General features: G+C 33.3%; 1 protein-coding gene across 3 annotated transcripts; it reads right to left on the bottom strand.

The window, feature by feature from the left end:
* Positions 1-5,452: 5,452 nt before the first annotated feature.
* On the bottom strand, positions 5,453-15,387 carry LOC130622887 (uncharacterized). 3 transcript variants are annotated; one of them, XM_057438345.1, is made up of 5 exons: positions 15,302-15,387; positions 11,397-11,509; positions 9,244-10,187; positions 8,912-9,122; positions 5,453-6,588 (listed from the first exon to the last, which is right to left on the bottom strand). In XM_057438345.1, the coding sequence occupies exons 2-5, from the start codon at positions 11,459-11,461 to the stop codon at positions 5,511-5,513; spliced, it is 2,298 nt and encodes a 765-aa protein (XP_057294328.1). In that variant the 5' UTR covers positions 11,462-11,509; positions 15,302-15,387; the 3' UTR covers positions 5,453-5,510. The 3 variants fall into 3 exon arrangements, with proteins under 3 accessions (XP_057294328.1, XP_057294329.1, XP_057294327.1); XM_057438346.1 differs by lacking the exon at positions 15,302-15,387 and adding an exon at positions 13,015-14,413; XM_057438344.1 differs by lacking the exon at positions 15,302-15,387 and having other exon boundaries at positions 11,397-11,591.
* Between the last annotated feature and the right edge of the window lie 397 nt (positions 15,388-15,784).

Here is a 15,784-nt window from a genome sequence, read left to right as displayed (position 1 = left end):
CAAAACAATTGTTAGGGTAAAATTTTTCTAATGTTTTTTTTTTTAACTTTAAAAAAAATCCTATTAAAACAAAGAGATATATATTTCAGAACAGAATTGTTAGCGGTGTGTCTTAACCCTATTATACCTGGGGGGGGAGGGCACAAAATGCCCGCGGCCTTTTTGACTAGGCATAACTTTGAATACACATGTGATTAAGTGCTAAAATTTTGGGACTATTCCTAACTTTTATTAGGGCTTCTGATGAAAAAAAAAATTTTGGAAAGATTTTGTATTTTGCTGGGGGTATTGCATTTTTTGGACGGGGGTAAATGTTTTGGAACTTTGAAAACCGTTGACATTTATGTAAGAATGTTTTAAAATGTCGTATTGGGTATATAAATATTTATTACATGTATGTTACTAAGTGGTAACCAAGGTGTTGCTAAGGTGATATATGGTTACTAGGGACAAAAAGCAGACCAGATTTGAAGTAAATATTGATCCAGTAAATTGACGTCATTTCGGATCCCAATGACGTCATTATATTGTCTTCCTTACCTTGATTATCTTTAAATGCCCTGTTCTACATATCTGCAAAGTTTAATGACATGAGCATTAATATTTCCGGTAGAATGGGTCTTTTTATCTTTATCGTTAAAATAAGAAATTTTCTTGACAAAATGACGTCATTTTTTATTCCAATTACGTAATTATAAATACTGTTTTCATGTGAAACACATATTTTGGTATTCATTCCACAAATCTACCAAGAATCAAGGCCGTATCATTAATAACAAGCGAGAAATCAAAACGTACTGAAAAATTGGGAAAATGACCATTTATCATATGTGTGACGTCATTTCTAATCCCTATGACGTCATTAAATTATTTTTTTAACCTGGATTGAGTTTGTACTGAAACATTTTCCAACTGAGGCATGTTTCATCACTTAAGTACAAGTAGTTCAGCATTTTTGGCCCGCGGGCACTTTGTTCCCCCCCCCCCAGGGTTACAAGCGCCAAAAAAGCTCAGGTATAATAGGGTTAAAGACTTGATTTTGGCCACAGAAATTTATAATGTGCTTTGAAATAAACATAAGAATGCTTAAAGTATTAGAAGGAATGAGAATTTCAAGCTGAACGACTGAAAAAAAAGAAGTTCAGGCAAAGTTAATTTTCATGGGTTAAAAATTGTATTTGCCGCCGGTTTCACCGTAAAAACATACTGCCCTAAAAGTTTACTCCCCAGTAATATTTTACTAGAGAATAAGTACTCCCCAGTACTTATTTCCCGGGATATTGTTACTCCCGGGAGTGTCTATTTACCAGATAATTATTACTCCCCGCAGTAAATTTTAACTCCCCCAACTTAATAAATAAAAAATGACCATTATTGTGCTGTTTATAAATAGAATTTATTAAGAGAACTTACAATGGACTACCGAAAGAGTTATAAATCCAGTGGGGTGTGTCTGCCTTCTCTTTTTCAGTGGGACCAATAAAATCTATATATATACAAGCTTTTATAAGAAACAAGAGCTGTTAAAAGAAATGTGAATACAAGGAGCTTTCAGAATCAAATGATTTTGATTGTTTCTTATAAATAGCCAATATATGCAGCAGAACGTGACTTAAGAATAATCATTTTAAGATCAATTGATAATCTATTTTCTCATGATAACTACCACCTTACAACGAAAAACTGTAATAAAATAAATAGGAAATAAATTTAACAAAATACAAAAAAGTACAATCGGTTTTGAGCTTAAAAACAAAATGATTAGAGAGGAAAAAAACTTCAAACCGTCCGTCTGTCTGTCACGCAAAATGGTAGCTTAGCTGCGCAGGTAGCGAGACGCAAGCAATGCTATATAAAAAGGACGGGCGAACACGTGGATTTTTCCACGGGCTAACGACTAGTTTTATAAAATCTGTAAAAAAATGAGCTACTTGAGCTTAAAAATCATAAATGAAATAAAGAATAGATTATTAGAGCTTTAAAGAATAGAATTACCATCTTTTGACCTTGAGCTTACGAAGTTATCGGATAAAGTAAATAATAGTATTTTGCTGTAGATAAAATAAAGAAATAAGTTTAAAAATGTATAAAACAAAGTAAAACTGGTGCTTGACACTCTAGAAAAACAAAGAAAAAGAACTGCTTAAAATTAGAGAATCGATAAAACAAAGAATAAAAAATATAAACAAAAATTATTAAAGAAAGAAAATACTCCTCCATTCTTGAGAGTTAGTTTTTACTTGGGAAAAAATACTCCTCCATTCTTGAGAGTTAGTTTCTACTGGGAAAAAAGTACTCCTCCATTCTTGAGAGTTAGTTTTTACTGGGAAAAAAATACTCCTCCATTCTTGAGATTTAGTTTTTACTGGGAAAAAAATACTCCTCAATTTTTGAGAGTTAGTTTTTACTGGGAAAAAAGTACTCCTTCATTCTTGAGAGTTAGTTTTTACTGGGAAAAAAGTACTCCTCCATTCTTGAGAGTTAGTTTTTACTGGGAAAAAAGTACTCCTCCATTCTTGAGCGTTAGTTTTTACTGGGAAAAAAGTACTCCTTCATTCTTGAGAGTTAGTTTTTACTGGGAAAAAGTACTCCTCCATTCTTGAGAGTTAGTTTTTACTGGGAAAAAAGTACTCCTCCATTCTTGAGAGTTAGTTTTTACTGGAAAAAAAGTACTCCTCCATTCTTGAGAGTTAGTTTTTACTGGGAAAAAAGTACTCCTCCATTCTTGAGAGTTAGTTTTTACTGAGAAAAAAGTACTCCTCCATTCTTGAGAGTTAGTTTTTACTGGGAAAAAAGTACTCCTCAATTCTTGAGAGTTAGTTTTTACTGGGAAAAAAATACTCCTCCATTCTTGAGATTTAGTTTTTACTGGGAAAAAAGTACTCCTCAATTCTTGAGAGTTAGTTTTTACTGGGAAAAAATTACTCCTCAATTCTTGAGAGTTAGTTTTTACTGGGAAAAAAGTACTCCTCCATTCTTGAGAGTTAGTTTTTACTGGGAAAAAAATACTCCTCAATTCTTGAGAGTTAGTTTTTACTGGGAAAAAAGTACTCCTCCATTCTTGAGAGTTAGTTTTTACTGGGGAAAAAAGTACTCCTCCATTCTTGAGAGTTAGTTTTTACTGGGAAAAAAGTACTCCTCCATTCTTGAGAGTTAGTTTTTACCGGGAAAAAAGTACTCCTCAATTCTTGAGAGTTAGTTTTTACTGGGAAAAAAGTACTCCTCAATTTTGGAGAGTTAGTTTTTACTGGGAAAAAAGTACTCCTCCATTCTTGAGAGTTAGTTTTACTGGGAAAAAAGTACTCCTCCATTCTTGAAAGTTTGCTTTACTGGGAAAAAAATACTACTCTATTCATAAAAGAGTGATTTCAAGGGAGCAATAATTTCCGTGTGGGAGTAACAATTTCCTGGGAAATTACCACTCCAGCGGGAGTAATTTTTTTCGGTATTAATTATTTACGGCCACACCGGTGCTGCAAATTGCACTCAAGTTGTTATAATCTAAGTTCGTCTTACCATCAATATCTAGTGGTGCTGGTACTGTAGTTACTGACAGTCGAAGTAATATGTATGTAAACATATTTTACCTTTATAGAAAAATTATTATCCATAAAAATTATATTTCTTTGTGTTCTTTAAAAATGTACAATTATACAGGATACATGATCTTGGGTTCCACAAATTCCAATATCAAAGATAAAACGTTTTAATTTGAAGTAAATATAACATACAAAAAGACCTCGAATACTAGCCCCGATCCCAGATAACTTAATCGTGCTACCTGCCGTAGACTTGAACAATGACAGCAGGGATAAATATAACTTTTTATTTATTATCGTAGGTACATAATAAGGGTGTCCTTTAAGAAACTTAGGTCACTTCTAACCATCGAATTACTAACAAAAACTAAATTTGATGGGAGGCAGTAAGCAAAAAAGCCAAAACCATTTTTTCATGTTCAATTATACTTTCGAGAAAAATCGTGACAGAAAATGAATTCTCAGAAATATGTTTAAATGATTTCAACAATACAACAATAAATAGAAAGACACCCATGTTTTATTGTGCAAAAAGAATTGTTCACATTATATTTGCATACTATAGTCTACATACGTTGGCCTATTGTGACATTTTAATAAACAGTTTCTAGAAGGTCTTTTCAAATATGTTAACAACGCGTTTCTTACTGTGTGGGGTGTCTAACTGTAAAGAAAATTGAAAGTGCGACTATCACTGTCAAGAATGTTAAAAACACGTCTCTGACTGTCAAGAATGTTAAAAACAAGTCTCTAACAAGACTCTAACAAGAATATTGAAAACGCGTTTCTAACTGTCAAGAATGTTAGAAACGCGTCTCTAACTGTCAAGAATGTTAAAAACAAGTCTCTAACTGTTAAGAATGGTAAAATCGAGTCTCTAACAAGAATGTCGAAAACGCGTTTTTAACTGTCAAGAATGTTAGGAACGCGTCTTTAACTATCAAAATAGTAAAAACGCGTGTTTAACTGTCAAGAATGTTGAAAACGCGTTTCTTACTGGTAAGAATGTTAAAAATGCGTCTCTAACTATTAAGAATGTTGAAAGCGCGTTTTTAATTGTCAAGAATGGTTAAACACGCGTCTCTATTTGTCACTTTAGTCAATTACACGAAGTCGAGCTTATGGCGGGAGGAATGACAAAAACAATATCTTAAATCATCTTTGATATCGTATTTGACACCCAAATATAATTTAAAACCTTACATCTAATTTTTATATCGATAATTTATTTTGTATAAACGCTTACAATGCGTTTAACTCAAGTTTTCTGGTAAATTAAAATATTGACCTAATTAAATCATTGCATACACATCCAGTTGAAGCAACTTAAAAAGGAATACTGAAAAATATATAGAAAAATATATCTTTTTAATAATAGCCGTATTTTGTCTGTGTGTCCGCGAAAGTCGCGTCCCGTAACGGAAACAAAAAATGCTTAAAATGCGCACCAATACCAAATGCAATATACTTTTGTCCACTTTGTTGCGACGGGTAAATATAAAGGATTTTTCCACGGGCTAACGACTAGTCTATATTATAATACCCGTATATTTCTTGTACCTTGACCACCGGAGTGATCTCGTTATTACACAATTTTATACAGAATGTGCGAGGATGACGGAGACGACGAAGATCTTAATTAAGTCGTTTTGTAGCTCCTTTAAGCCATAAGTAACTGTGTTCACACATCTAAGTTTAGCGAGAACTAGCATGCACTGTGTCGTAAATTGAGTGAGGCGCACACAGAATTATAGTGTTTTTAGTGTGATACAAGCTGCTGTAATCATAAGACAAGCTTAAAATTTAGTTCCAGTCACTTAAAATTTACTTCCTATTTTCTGCTAATATAGGAAGTTCTGAAATACATACCAAATAAAGGATTAAATGCAATTAAAGTCATTGGTAACCACAAATTTAGCATTTACTTTCTATTTTTAAAAATTCAAAATTCTACAAAATTATTGGGCTTATCTAATGTTGCATTTTTATCAATAAAGCATTCGCCGACTTGACATAGCCTGATATTGTTTCCAACCACGTGCGATGTAACTCAGCGTAGTATTTCGTCGTATATCCCCTAACAGCCAGCTCAAAATTTAGCTGATCCAAAAGATTAAAAAAACTTTCTTTTTCGTCGGTTTTCCAAAACTGAAGGTAGTCATCCAAAGCATAGATATCTTCGGTGGAAAAATCACGTGTGGGAAATAACGGTTGGAAACAATTAACTTCTGTTGGTTTATCTTCTACAAACTTCGATGCAAGTCGATACCACAATTTAACTACCTTGGAATCAGTATAGGGTATCCAAGCGTACCAAAAGTTTGCAGTAGGAAATGTGATCTCACTCCATCCAGCGATGCTTGGCAATAACCGGGAATACTTGGTTATTTTACAGCGTTCAAGGTCGTTATAAAAGATTTTCGTTATTGCCGTTGCTTTGTTTTGAATTGCATAAACCAGACTTATCAAATCTTGTACAAGCCTGTCAGACGTCCACAAGGGAAACTTTGTTATAATTCCCGCAACAATAGAATCAGATTGCAGATCTTGAAGTCTCAAAAAAGTGCAACTCCCATGAGTATACGACGCTTTTAGAGTAACACTGTAAAATATAATGCTATATTTCACCTCGAGTGCACACAATGGCTTTGATGTGAAGACTTTGATATACTCCTCATAGTTGATTATAACCATATTTTTTTCAGCAAGGGTCTGGGTATTGCTAATTATAAATTTAGGCGGCTTTAATTTATCTTGCCAAATTTGCATTCCTTCCGAGAAAGTCTTAGGCATATAAGGGTTCTTCTGTTCTTGTTCTCCGTTAAAAAAATACCGTTCTATAGCTTTCAAATTGTTTACGTTTCTATCTCGATTTTCTTTTCTACCTTTCAGCATTGCATCACTCATCGCTTTAAGATCCGAATTCTGCAATTTCTCGAACAGTTCTTCATAACTGTCAAACTGCTGCACCCCGTCGTAATAATAATAATCCGAATATTTCACCCATTCTAAGATGTCTTTTTCGTTGAAATCGTCATTTGGGTTGTACCTAAAATCAAATACCGAATTGATAAGGATAATTTTTTAATCATGTAAACCAAGAACAAGAACGAGCATCCATACGGAAGTAGATGGTTGTGTCACAACAAAAAATAGGCTTATGCCCACTCATACCCCATCATGTTCTAACGTGGTTTTACAAAATCATGTTTTATATAGCTATGTCTGTTAGTAAAAGTGAAATCTGTTTTAACAAAGCTAGTTTTATTCGTGATTGATCTAAATTCATGATTAAACATAAAAAAAGAATGGCAGATCGCTGCCACGCTTATCAGCATGAAAAGTGGTCCACAATAATAAAAGAGAAATGAAACAAAATTTAAATTTTAAATGTAATTGAATTCGTATTCTTAATTCGTTGTTATTCAGAAGAAAGACTTATTGCCGACGGGCCGATATGATGCGGTATTGCCCGTCGTCAAGAAAAATAGTAGCTTAAAATGTAAACAACTATGAAAAAAGCAGTTACAAAAAGCATTTTAAATTATTATCTCCCTTCTACAATACATTTACGATAAAAACATTTGCAAGAGGAAAAACAAGTTCAAGTTTAACTGTTAAAGTATCTTGATGCTTTTTCAACATAGCTAGTTACCTAACTACCTAGCTAGCTAGCTACATTTTCTATAAAAAACTATAAAAAACAAGATATCCAGTTTTATCAAAAATTACTAAATACAGGACGACGAATTTATAACAAATTATTCCCCCTCATTTTCAGACTCGTAACGTCAACTTTTTTGGTTACTCCGTCAACATAAAAATTGTCAAATCTACTCAGTTTTCCTTTTGTGATATTCTTTAACTATTTATGTGTGTGTCTGTTTTTTAGCTATTATATTTAACACTCCCTGTTTTTATTGAACTTGACATTTTATTTATTACTTGTATATATAGAACATTTAGAATAACTTAGTTACTTTTAAAATTGTCAAAACCCATGTCATTCTTACTAATGATCGCTATAACTAAACTTTGTATCATGAAAAAGAAAAAAATTTTTATAGGCTATCATATTTTTGTTCCTAATCTATATTATAATACCCGCATACGTCTGACCGTCTGTCTTTCTGCCACGCAAAATGTTAGCTTAGCTGCGCAGGTAGCGAGACGCACGCAATGCGGTATAGAAAGGACGGGCGAACCGGTGGATTTTTCCACGGGCTAACGACTATTATGTTTATATTAGTTTAGGCAGTTGGGTTGACTAGACCCAACTGCCTAAATTTAGCTTAGTTATGTATTTTTTTTTTGACAGTTTGTCTTGTAATCATACACAGTTTTGTATATGCTTAAAAAGAAAATATATATTGATTGATTGATTGATCGATCGATTAATTGGTACATTTAACTTTACACATTCTTCTAAGTGCCGAACATCGTAATCGTTTTGTTTACAAGAATTTATTCCATAGGGAGTTTCAAATTATCTATAGAATGTTTCTGTTTTTAGAGCGGACTATTTCGAATTCTATCTTGAATGATAACAAAAGTAGTGAATTATATTAATATAAGAACAGTAAAGCCAACTTTTTATTTTAATTTTTATCTAACTTAGACGGTTAACGAATACAATAATAACCGATTACCCCTATCCCCTTTCTCTGATTTGTTTCCAGGATCGTAGGTAACGTCACTAGTAAATTGTACTGCAGCGTCTCTTTGCTTTTTACTCTGTAATTATTTAACTGAAAATACCGAAACCTTTTACCTTTCGCAAGTCTTCAATTTTGAGAAAGCAATTAAAAACGAGGTTTATCAAAGAAAACAAATTCTTCGTTCTGCTTAACTAATAAATGATTTTAATGATTTTGTCTTGATTTGCCCAGAAATATTTTTGTTACCAGTGATCAGATTATTAATGTGATCATTGGCAACAAAAGAATTTCTGATTACTACAACCCTGGATAAAATATGTATACAAGACAGGTAATTTCGAAATTTACCACCACAAGTAATTGCATGGGGTATTTCTATATTAGTTTCACACATTTAAACTTGTTCATGTCCAAAGTGGACTTCGTGTTCAGAGTGGACTTAATGTTCGATCTTTGGTTATTTAGTTAAGTCCATATTTTGAAAATGTGCTAATTATTGCTGACGTCAGCATGGGTATTTTTCGCGAATATTGGGACTAGAGAGTGAAGTATTTTTCTCTTTTTCCCACAAAATTAGGACAAGGAAACGTGGTAAAAATATTCACTTCGTAAAATAAAGAAAAAGTAAGATCTTTGAATGCGCAACGTTTCAGATCTTCAAAGCAATCTGTTTGACATAAAGAACGAAAAAGGAAAATAGATTTATGAACATACCCCAAATTTATGGATCTTGGGTTTTCTTTCATATCGTCCAGACGAGTTTGACTTAAGTTATTCTTTCTTTCTTCTATCAGGTGATATTTTCTCTCCCATTCGGCATACAAACGAGGCGTAGGCACAAATAAAGGAATGCCCAAGGTTGCTACTTCGCTAGTGAAGTACGACATGACAGAATAGCCCAGCACAATGCCGGCCTGATATGTTCCTAAAACGTAAGCGAAAGATTGAATGCGCGTATATGATGAACTTGTTTTCGAAATCTGCATTTGTAAGTAATTTGTCATCCATGCACTATAATGCTGCAACATTTATAATAATCAACACACCTATTTGACAATAGTTATATCTTCCTCTCAATGCTACCTCAAAAAGTTCTACTTTGTATTTTCTTTTGGATTTTTCACTGTAGTTTTTGATTTCTTTAGCAATAATATGCCCTCCTCTAGACAACCTTTTGGGCATGATCAATACCTCCATTTTGTTCGGATGATAGCCACTGCTTTTTAAAGGTACACCCTGGCATGTTTGTTGTTGAAGTTCTTGTTCTAATCTTTCGCGCACATAGTAACCAGTTGCAGGGAGTGGAATGATTTTGTGAGAACCTAGAAAGTGCTGTTCGTACAATATATCATAAATAATATGTCCTGCCATGATCACATCAGGGTTGTATCGAACTGCGTTATAAAGTACACTTTGCAAGTGCTTAGCTTGCTCACCATTAGTTGGTAAGTGGCCTTCAAATCTATAGCCAGGATTTATAATCATTTTCTTATTAAACGGTGCAAACATGAGACAATGCCATGCGTCAAAACCGCATATTATAATGTCTGCTTTGACCAACTGCGAGTGATTACGTAATATTTCCCAAAATGCTTGTTGCACTTTCATCAGATGAGTTTGGTCATATGGAAAAATTGAAAACTGTTTGGTTATTGCTGGCGCATCTTTACTCCTTTTTTCCCAACTAATATACTCTATTCCAGATTTCCTGCACGAAAACTCTTGATCAGCATCATGCCCTAAATGAACGCCCATGCCAAGTACAACTGTTTTTCGTTTTCTTTTAAATATTTTGTTGGTGAGTGGTTGAAATGCACATAAAATCGTTGAAGGTTCTGTGTTTTTCTTAAGTAGTAAATCTTTCCAGCAACTTATTTCCTTTGTGTCAATGTTTTCTCCTAGTAAACTCTTAGGATTGATACGAACTAAAGCTTCCAATTGATAGATAATACCAAACAGTAGCAGAGCAAAGATACCAAGCCAAAGAATTCTAAAAAAGATATAAAGTATGATAAAATAAGTAATTTGGTCGAGCTTTGACCTTCCTCTAGCCCTCTTTTAGATTGTTGGCCCAAAGAAAATTCCGCAGGGCATGATAGCCCCTCCTACATAAATTTCTCATAGCTATTTCGTGCATCTGTTAGCACGAAGTAATAAAATTACTCGCACGGTGGTTATCATGAAAGTTCAAACTGAGATTATTGGAAGAGGAACCACGTGCAAATTGTGGTAGCAACCCCGAGTACACACTAAGAACCGGTAAAATCTAAGCTGTGAATGATTGTTCTTATTTTTCTAGCCTTAGCCTGATTTGTTATGATTTTGTTCCTAACGGTAATAACACAATATTAGAATTTGATTTAGTTTTGTTTTTATGCAGAGAAAATTTTAGGGTTGCCAGTGAAGCTATATAATTGTGTCCATTACCAGTCGCTCCAACGTAAATATCTTTTCGCAGTTAGAAAAAAGCAAAAACATTTATTAGTCCCTTACAGCAAGAACAAGAAAATTCTCCATCGTGGTGATGAAAATTCACCCTTATGGTGATGAAAATTCTCCCTCGTGGTGATAAGTTGAAAAGAACTGCAGTGGTCTCACTTTCTCGACTACTGCCTATCTCACAGTTCTAAAGTATCGGTCCCTTAGGCATCTTTGTACGCTCTAAGCAATTTTCTCTCTTTTTATCTCGAACTTCTCTGTTTTAATTTTTCCTCAAACAAAAATTTTGGCTTCTTGCGAGTTTTGTTTTCTCTGCATCGGACTTCTCTGTTTTGGAGGGTTTATGGACACAGTAAATAGAATAAAAGGGTGTCAAAAATGAAATTAGAAGTCACCGAAAACATATTATGGCAACTTGTTATATTTACCAAAGAAGTAAAGCCAATGTGTACGGATATATGTGTTTAGGTTACCATATTATAATCTTGCGGTTTCTTAGTAATTGGATTCCCTCTTGTTTGCTAGCCTACTGGCAAGATCAACGGAGCTAATATTACATGAGTATCATTTTGATGGACTAACAGACAGACAATCGGCCTTATTCATATGGAGATTATCTTGGCTCTTTTCATTTGCACATAATATTATGTCGCCTGTTGTTGAATCATTTAAGTCAGAAAAATTCAAAACAAACATTGCTTGACACGATTTGAGTCTTAAAATTTTGATTCATCGATTTGTACATTAGGTTAAAACTTACTTCTTAGTTTTGGTGAAATGTAATCTTCTAAACCGGGAACATAGATATGAGGTCTTCTGTTCCATCTCGACTGCTTTTGCTTTTTTAGTTAGGTTTGTTATCTTTTGATGTGCCTATAAAATATAAGCACGTTATAAACACACGGAGCTCAATCGTGTAGTGATCATCAGACGTACATATGTTTTTCACCTAATAAAACACAAACATATTTAAAATACAATTAAAGGCATGTTATTACAATCATCAGATGTATATGTTTTCACCTAATAAAAAGCAACATTATTATAATACAATTAAAAATAATTATAATAATCACCCCTTAATCACCGTTTTTAATTACCGGTTTGTTTTGATGCCTGCACTGGTTTCTTCTTCAAATATGTTAAACATAATTGCATTAATTGCTTTTGGGGCTGTCCTTTAATAGCGCAAATAATTCGTCAATCTACTGAAGCCGTTTTATTACTATCTTTGATTTCCCAAGAGAGTTATGTGCTTTTTCTATATTCACACATTTGATATACAACAATCAGAGTTTTCTGTTTTAAACCTCAGTGATCGACAAATGTATTTGCAAGTGCTAAACAGTCTACTTAATCGAATTTGTCGATTTAATTACTTGAATGATGTATTACTGTCCTAATAGTTTCAAACGTATTTGTAAATGAACGACAGCAAAGTATTGCGTGCTACCTTTTGGACCAAGATTAAGTTCCACAAAATCGCACTTTTCAAATCATTTTGTTTACTGGCATAATTGACTGGCAAATGTTATAATTACTTTTAATATTTTCTAAACCTGTATCTTAGTCTAAATTAATATACAGTCAAAAACGGCTTGTTGGTGTCTCTGAAAAAGCATAAATTCTCAAACTCAGAAAGTATGATGATAATGGAACTATTTTTGGCTCAATTTCATCAAACCAGTCTAAAACCACATCATACCAAATCTCAAGTCAATGTTTAAATTTTACTGAAACTATGGGAATTTTAATTAAAACGGACACTACTACCCGTTTTTGTGGACTAATTTTTTGAATTTTTTTATGTTCACTATTGAATAACGCGTAATATACAGTGATGAACTGTTCAATATCTACAGACATTTATATTATACATTTAAATCTGATTTCTCATTTTATTGTAACACCTATAGCACTAATTTATAATATATAATAATTTATAATAATTAATGTTTTTTTCACCGAAAAGCTTTTGCTTAATAAATATTTTAAAACTGTTCTTATCACTTCATTTCATTTCATATCTAAATGGCTAATTTTAACACACCTATACAGACATTTAATTTCACTACATGCTTTAACAACATGGTGCCGATAAAAATAGAATTAAAATTTGTTAAAAGTGTTATTAAAACAACTCTTACAGCTTAATTTGGGAGATTTTGGGAAACCTGATGTAGTAGAAAAGCAACCGATATTTTCTGAAATGTAATACTTGTTGTATTGCATGTAGAAAATTAACACTATCTTTAGTGAATCTTAGATTTAGCCATCATAGTGTAAATTAAAATATATTTACAATTTGATTTGTCTGAAATTTCTTCATAGCTTGTCCATTGACCTAGCAGGAATCATTTCATTAAAACTGTTCTTACCTTTCATTATTCGCCCAACATTTGTAATTTTTTAACTCTTCCTCAAAATACCTTTTTAATTTCCAAGTTTTATTTATTTGCCAAAGTTATTGAGCTTTTAAATTGTACGAGTTAGGCTAGATAAATGTGCATGCAATGATGAAATGACAATGACGGTAACCTATTGTCTTTCTACATTTTTTATGGTAACTAAAAGTAATGTCAAGTAAAAAAACATACCTGCTACTACAACTGCGATATACATTTTTTTAAAAAAAACATCTTTGACATTCCTTAAAAACTAATTTGTCTATACAGGAAATAATGTCAAACATAATCTTTGTACACAATTGACATGTGTTGTGGGCGACACTGGGTTCCTTAGCTAATAATTTCGTGTCATGACATTCCTTGTATCAAGCTGCTAGCTCAACACATGGGAACAAGTTGATTTGGTCTTATCTTGATAGTGTGCTAGTAAGTGTAGCTAGATAGCTAGTTATTGAACTTGCCGAATTACCACGTAGGCAATATCACTTTATGGTGGCTATTCTTGCACTGTCATTGCTTAGTAATGCTTTTTTTAAAAAAACATCCACTTTGAAAAAAAAGAATGGTACAGCTTCTTCGCCATCTTTGTACCATTAGCTTTCTTCTGTTTATCCCAGACTCGCCGTCTCGCCAAAATCTTTTTCTGTCGCAATAAATACGCGACACATTCGCACCAATCAGGTTTCATATCGGATAGCCTTCTTCAGGGCCATGCTGGTATTGCCGTTCCGATGTCAGCAAAGATACAAGATGCCCGAGGGTTGGGGATCTGTTGTTATAGTTCTTGAGTTCCGAAGCGCATTGATATCAATATATTGTGTGGTTGTGACTTTAAGTTTTCGTCTATATTTAAGGAAATAAGTCATAAAAGAAAAGAGGACCCAGGTCCTTATTGGAAAGCCAGAACTCACAATTAAGATCAGGGCATAGTAGCAGGACTCAGAATCTAAGACCTGGTTCTATTTTTACATAACGAGTGACAGGTACTCTTATTGCGTGATTTTACAAAGAAGAAGTTAACGTCATATATAAACTTTACTTCTTTTAAAAATCTTGTAAAGATTATTTCATACGAAAGTCCTTAGAACGCTGTCTAAGAATCTTTTATTTTTTTAAAAATTTTTATCTGTTTTTAAGATTGATGTTTCCAAATTTGGCTACTTGTGCGACTTAGAGAAAGAATTGCACTTATCAATAATAACCGTAGTAACAAAAAGTTAACACCAATGCAGATGTCTTCAAAATATCAAACTGAGCTTTATTATAAACTAGTCGATAAGGCTTGTGGAGAAATCAACTTAGGCAGAAGGACAATGAAAAATGGGTTGTTTTAGATGTTTGCTGACGTCAGCAGTGCAGTGCAGATAAAAAAATTAGCGAAATTTGTTTATTCTTTGTCTGTAATGTGTAGAGGTTGAAACGGTGGTCGAAATAATGTGTAGGATCATATGTTTTCATCGAACCCCTGAGGAGATATAAGGGTTTAAAAACTTTTGCCGACGTTAGCAAAGTGCCCGCAAAAGTACCAAAACTTTTTTTTAAGAAATCTGTATACCCGTTGCCTTTATCGAATAGATCTTGGAACGCTGACGAAGAAAATGTATAGGATGATGTACCTTTGGCAAACGGTTGCAGAAATACTGGGGTTTAAAGGTTTTTTGATGACGTCATCAACTTGTCCATTCCGAAACGGATTTTGGGACCCAGATTTGAGAAAATTACCCAAATTGGTCCTAGGTGGTCCCTAGTTACCCATGCGGTAAAAAATCATTGACGTCGCCACCTCGTTATTTGTCCTCAAAGTTTTAGGTGCACTGTAATGGCTTCCTTATTTAATGTACGATATTGACGTTAAAGTAGTGTTATTGACGTCGGGCCGTTACGTTAGAAAATATTACATTTAAGACATAACTTTTTCGGCAAAATCAAAGAAAAATGGACATATCCACTTTGCCTGTTACAGACACACGGACACACTCTCCGTAATATTATAAGAGATAAGTGGTTGTATGTTCGTAAGAGATGATTGTGTTACGGCCAGCAATAGCACACGGTTCATAACTAAGACGACCCACTGCCAGAGGAAGTTCAAAAGTCTTTCTTGTCTCAGGAAATTTGAAAACAAATACGTTTCTGACACAGTTTCTGTAAAATTTGAAGAGCAAATTCCTTTATGCTGTCTGAAAAATCCATAAGGACCAAACATAGACTAAGTAAGATAAAAAAAGGCATTTAAAAATCTTATTGTATTTCCTACCGAAACCAGCTACTTATTCTGCGCTTTTTTCTTCTTTGACGAAACTTTTAATCACAGCTTCTTTTCAACGATTTTATATATTCATGTCCTTATAATGCCACAAAGGAATACTCCAGTTACAATGCTGTGGATTAAAAGTAATTAAATTTCTTAATGTGCAATGCTTTATTGTTTCTATAATGTATGTATACTATTGTGAAAAAAAAAAAATTAAAAAAAATAAAGACATTCTGAGATGTTAAGTTTATTTCTTGAATTATTGTTTATATTAAAAAACTGCAAGTACACCTGTTTTGCACAGGTTAAAAATGTTATTTCTGTTAACGCACAATGACAAAAAATAACTTGAATGGATGCAAGGTTGTTCTTACGTAATTGTGTTTAATTTTATATAATGAAGTTCTTTTCTGTACATTAAGCCCCATTGAAAAGGATCAATTTACAAATTTATGATGGAATTTTACCAAACAAAAGATCTCTTAT

The sequence above is a fragment of the Hydractinia symbiolongicarpus genome, chromosome 13, assembly GCF_029227915.1.
Source record: "Hydractinia symbiolongicarpus strain clone_291-10 chromosome 13, HSymV2.1, whole genome shotgun sequence".
In the NCBI taxonomy this organism is placed as follows: domain Eukaryota; kingdom Metazoa; phylum Cnidaria; class Hydrozoa; order Anthoathecata; family Hydractiniidae; genus Hydractinia; species Hydractinia symbiolongicarpus.
This window is presented reverse-complemented; position numbering and strand designations above follow the sequence as displayed.

Bases quoted from the DNA above. Each gene is read 5' to 3' on its own strand.
- LOC130622887 (XM_057438345.1), bottom strand. From the start codon at position 11,461: ATGGAACAGAAGACCTCATATCTATGTTCCCGGTTTAGAAGATTACAT. The intron at 10,188-11,396 runs GTAAGTTTTAAC...TATCTTTTTTAG, and splicing joins CATTTCACCAAAACTAAGAA to AATTCTTTGGCTTGGTATCT. The intron at 9,123-9,243 runs GTGTGTTGATTA...CTTACGTTTTAG, and splicing joins ATATAACTATTGTCAAATAG to GAACATATCAGGCCGGCATT.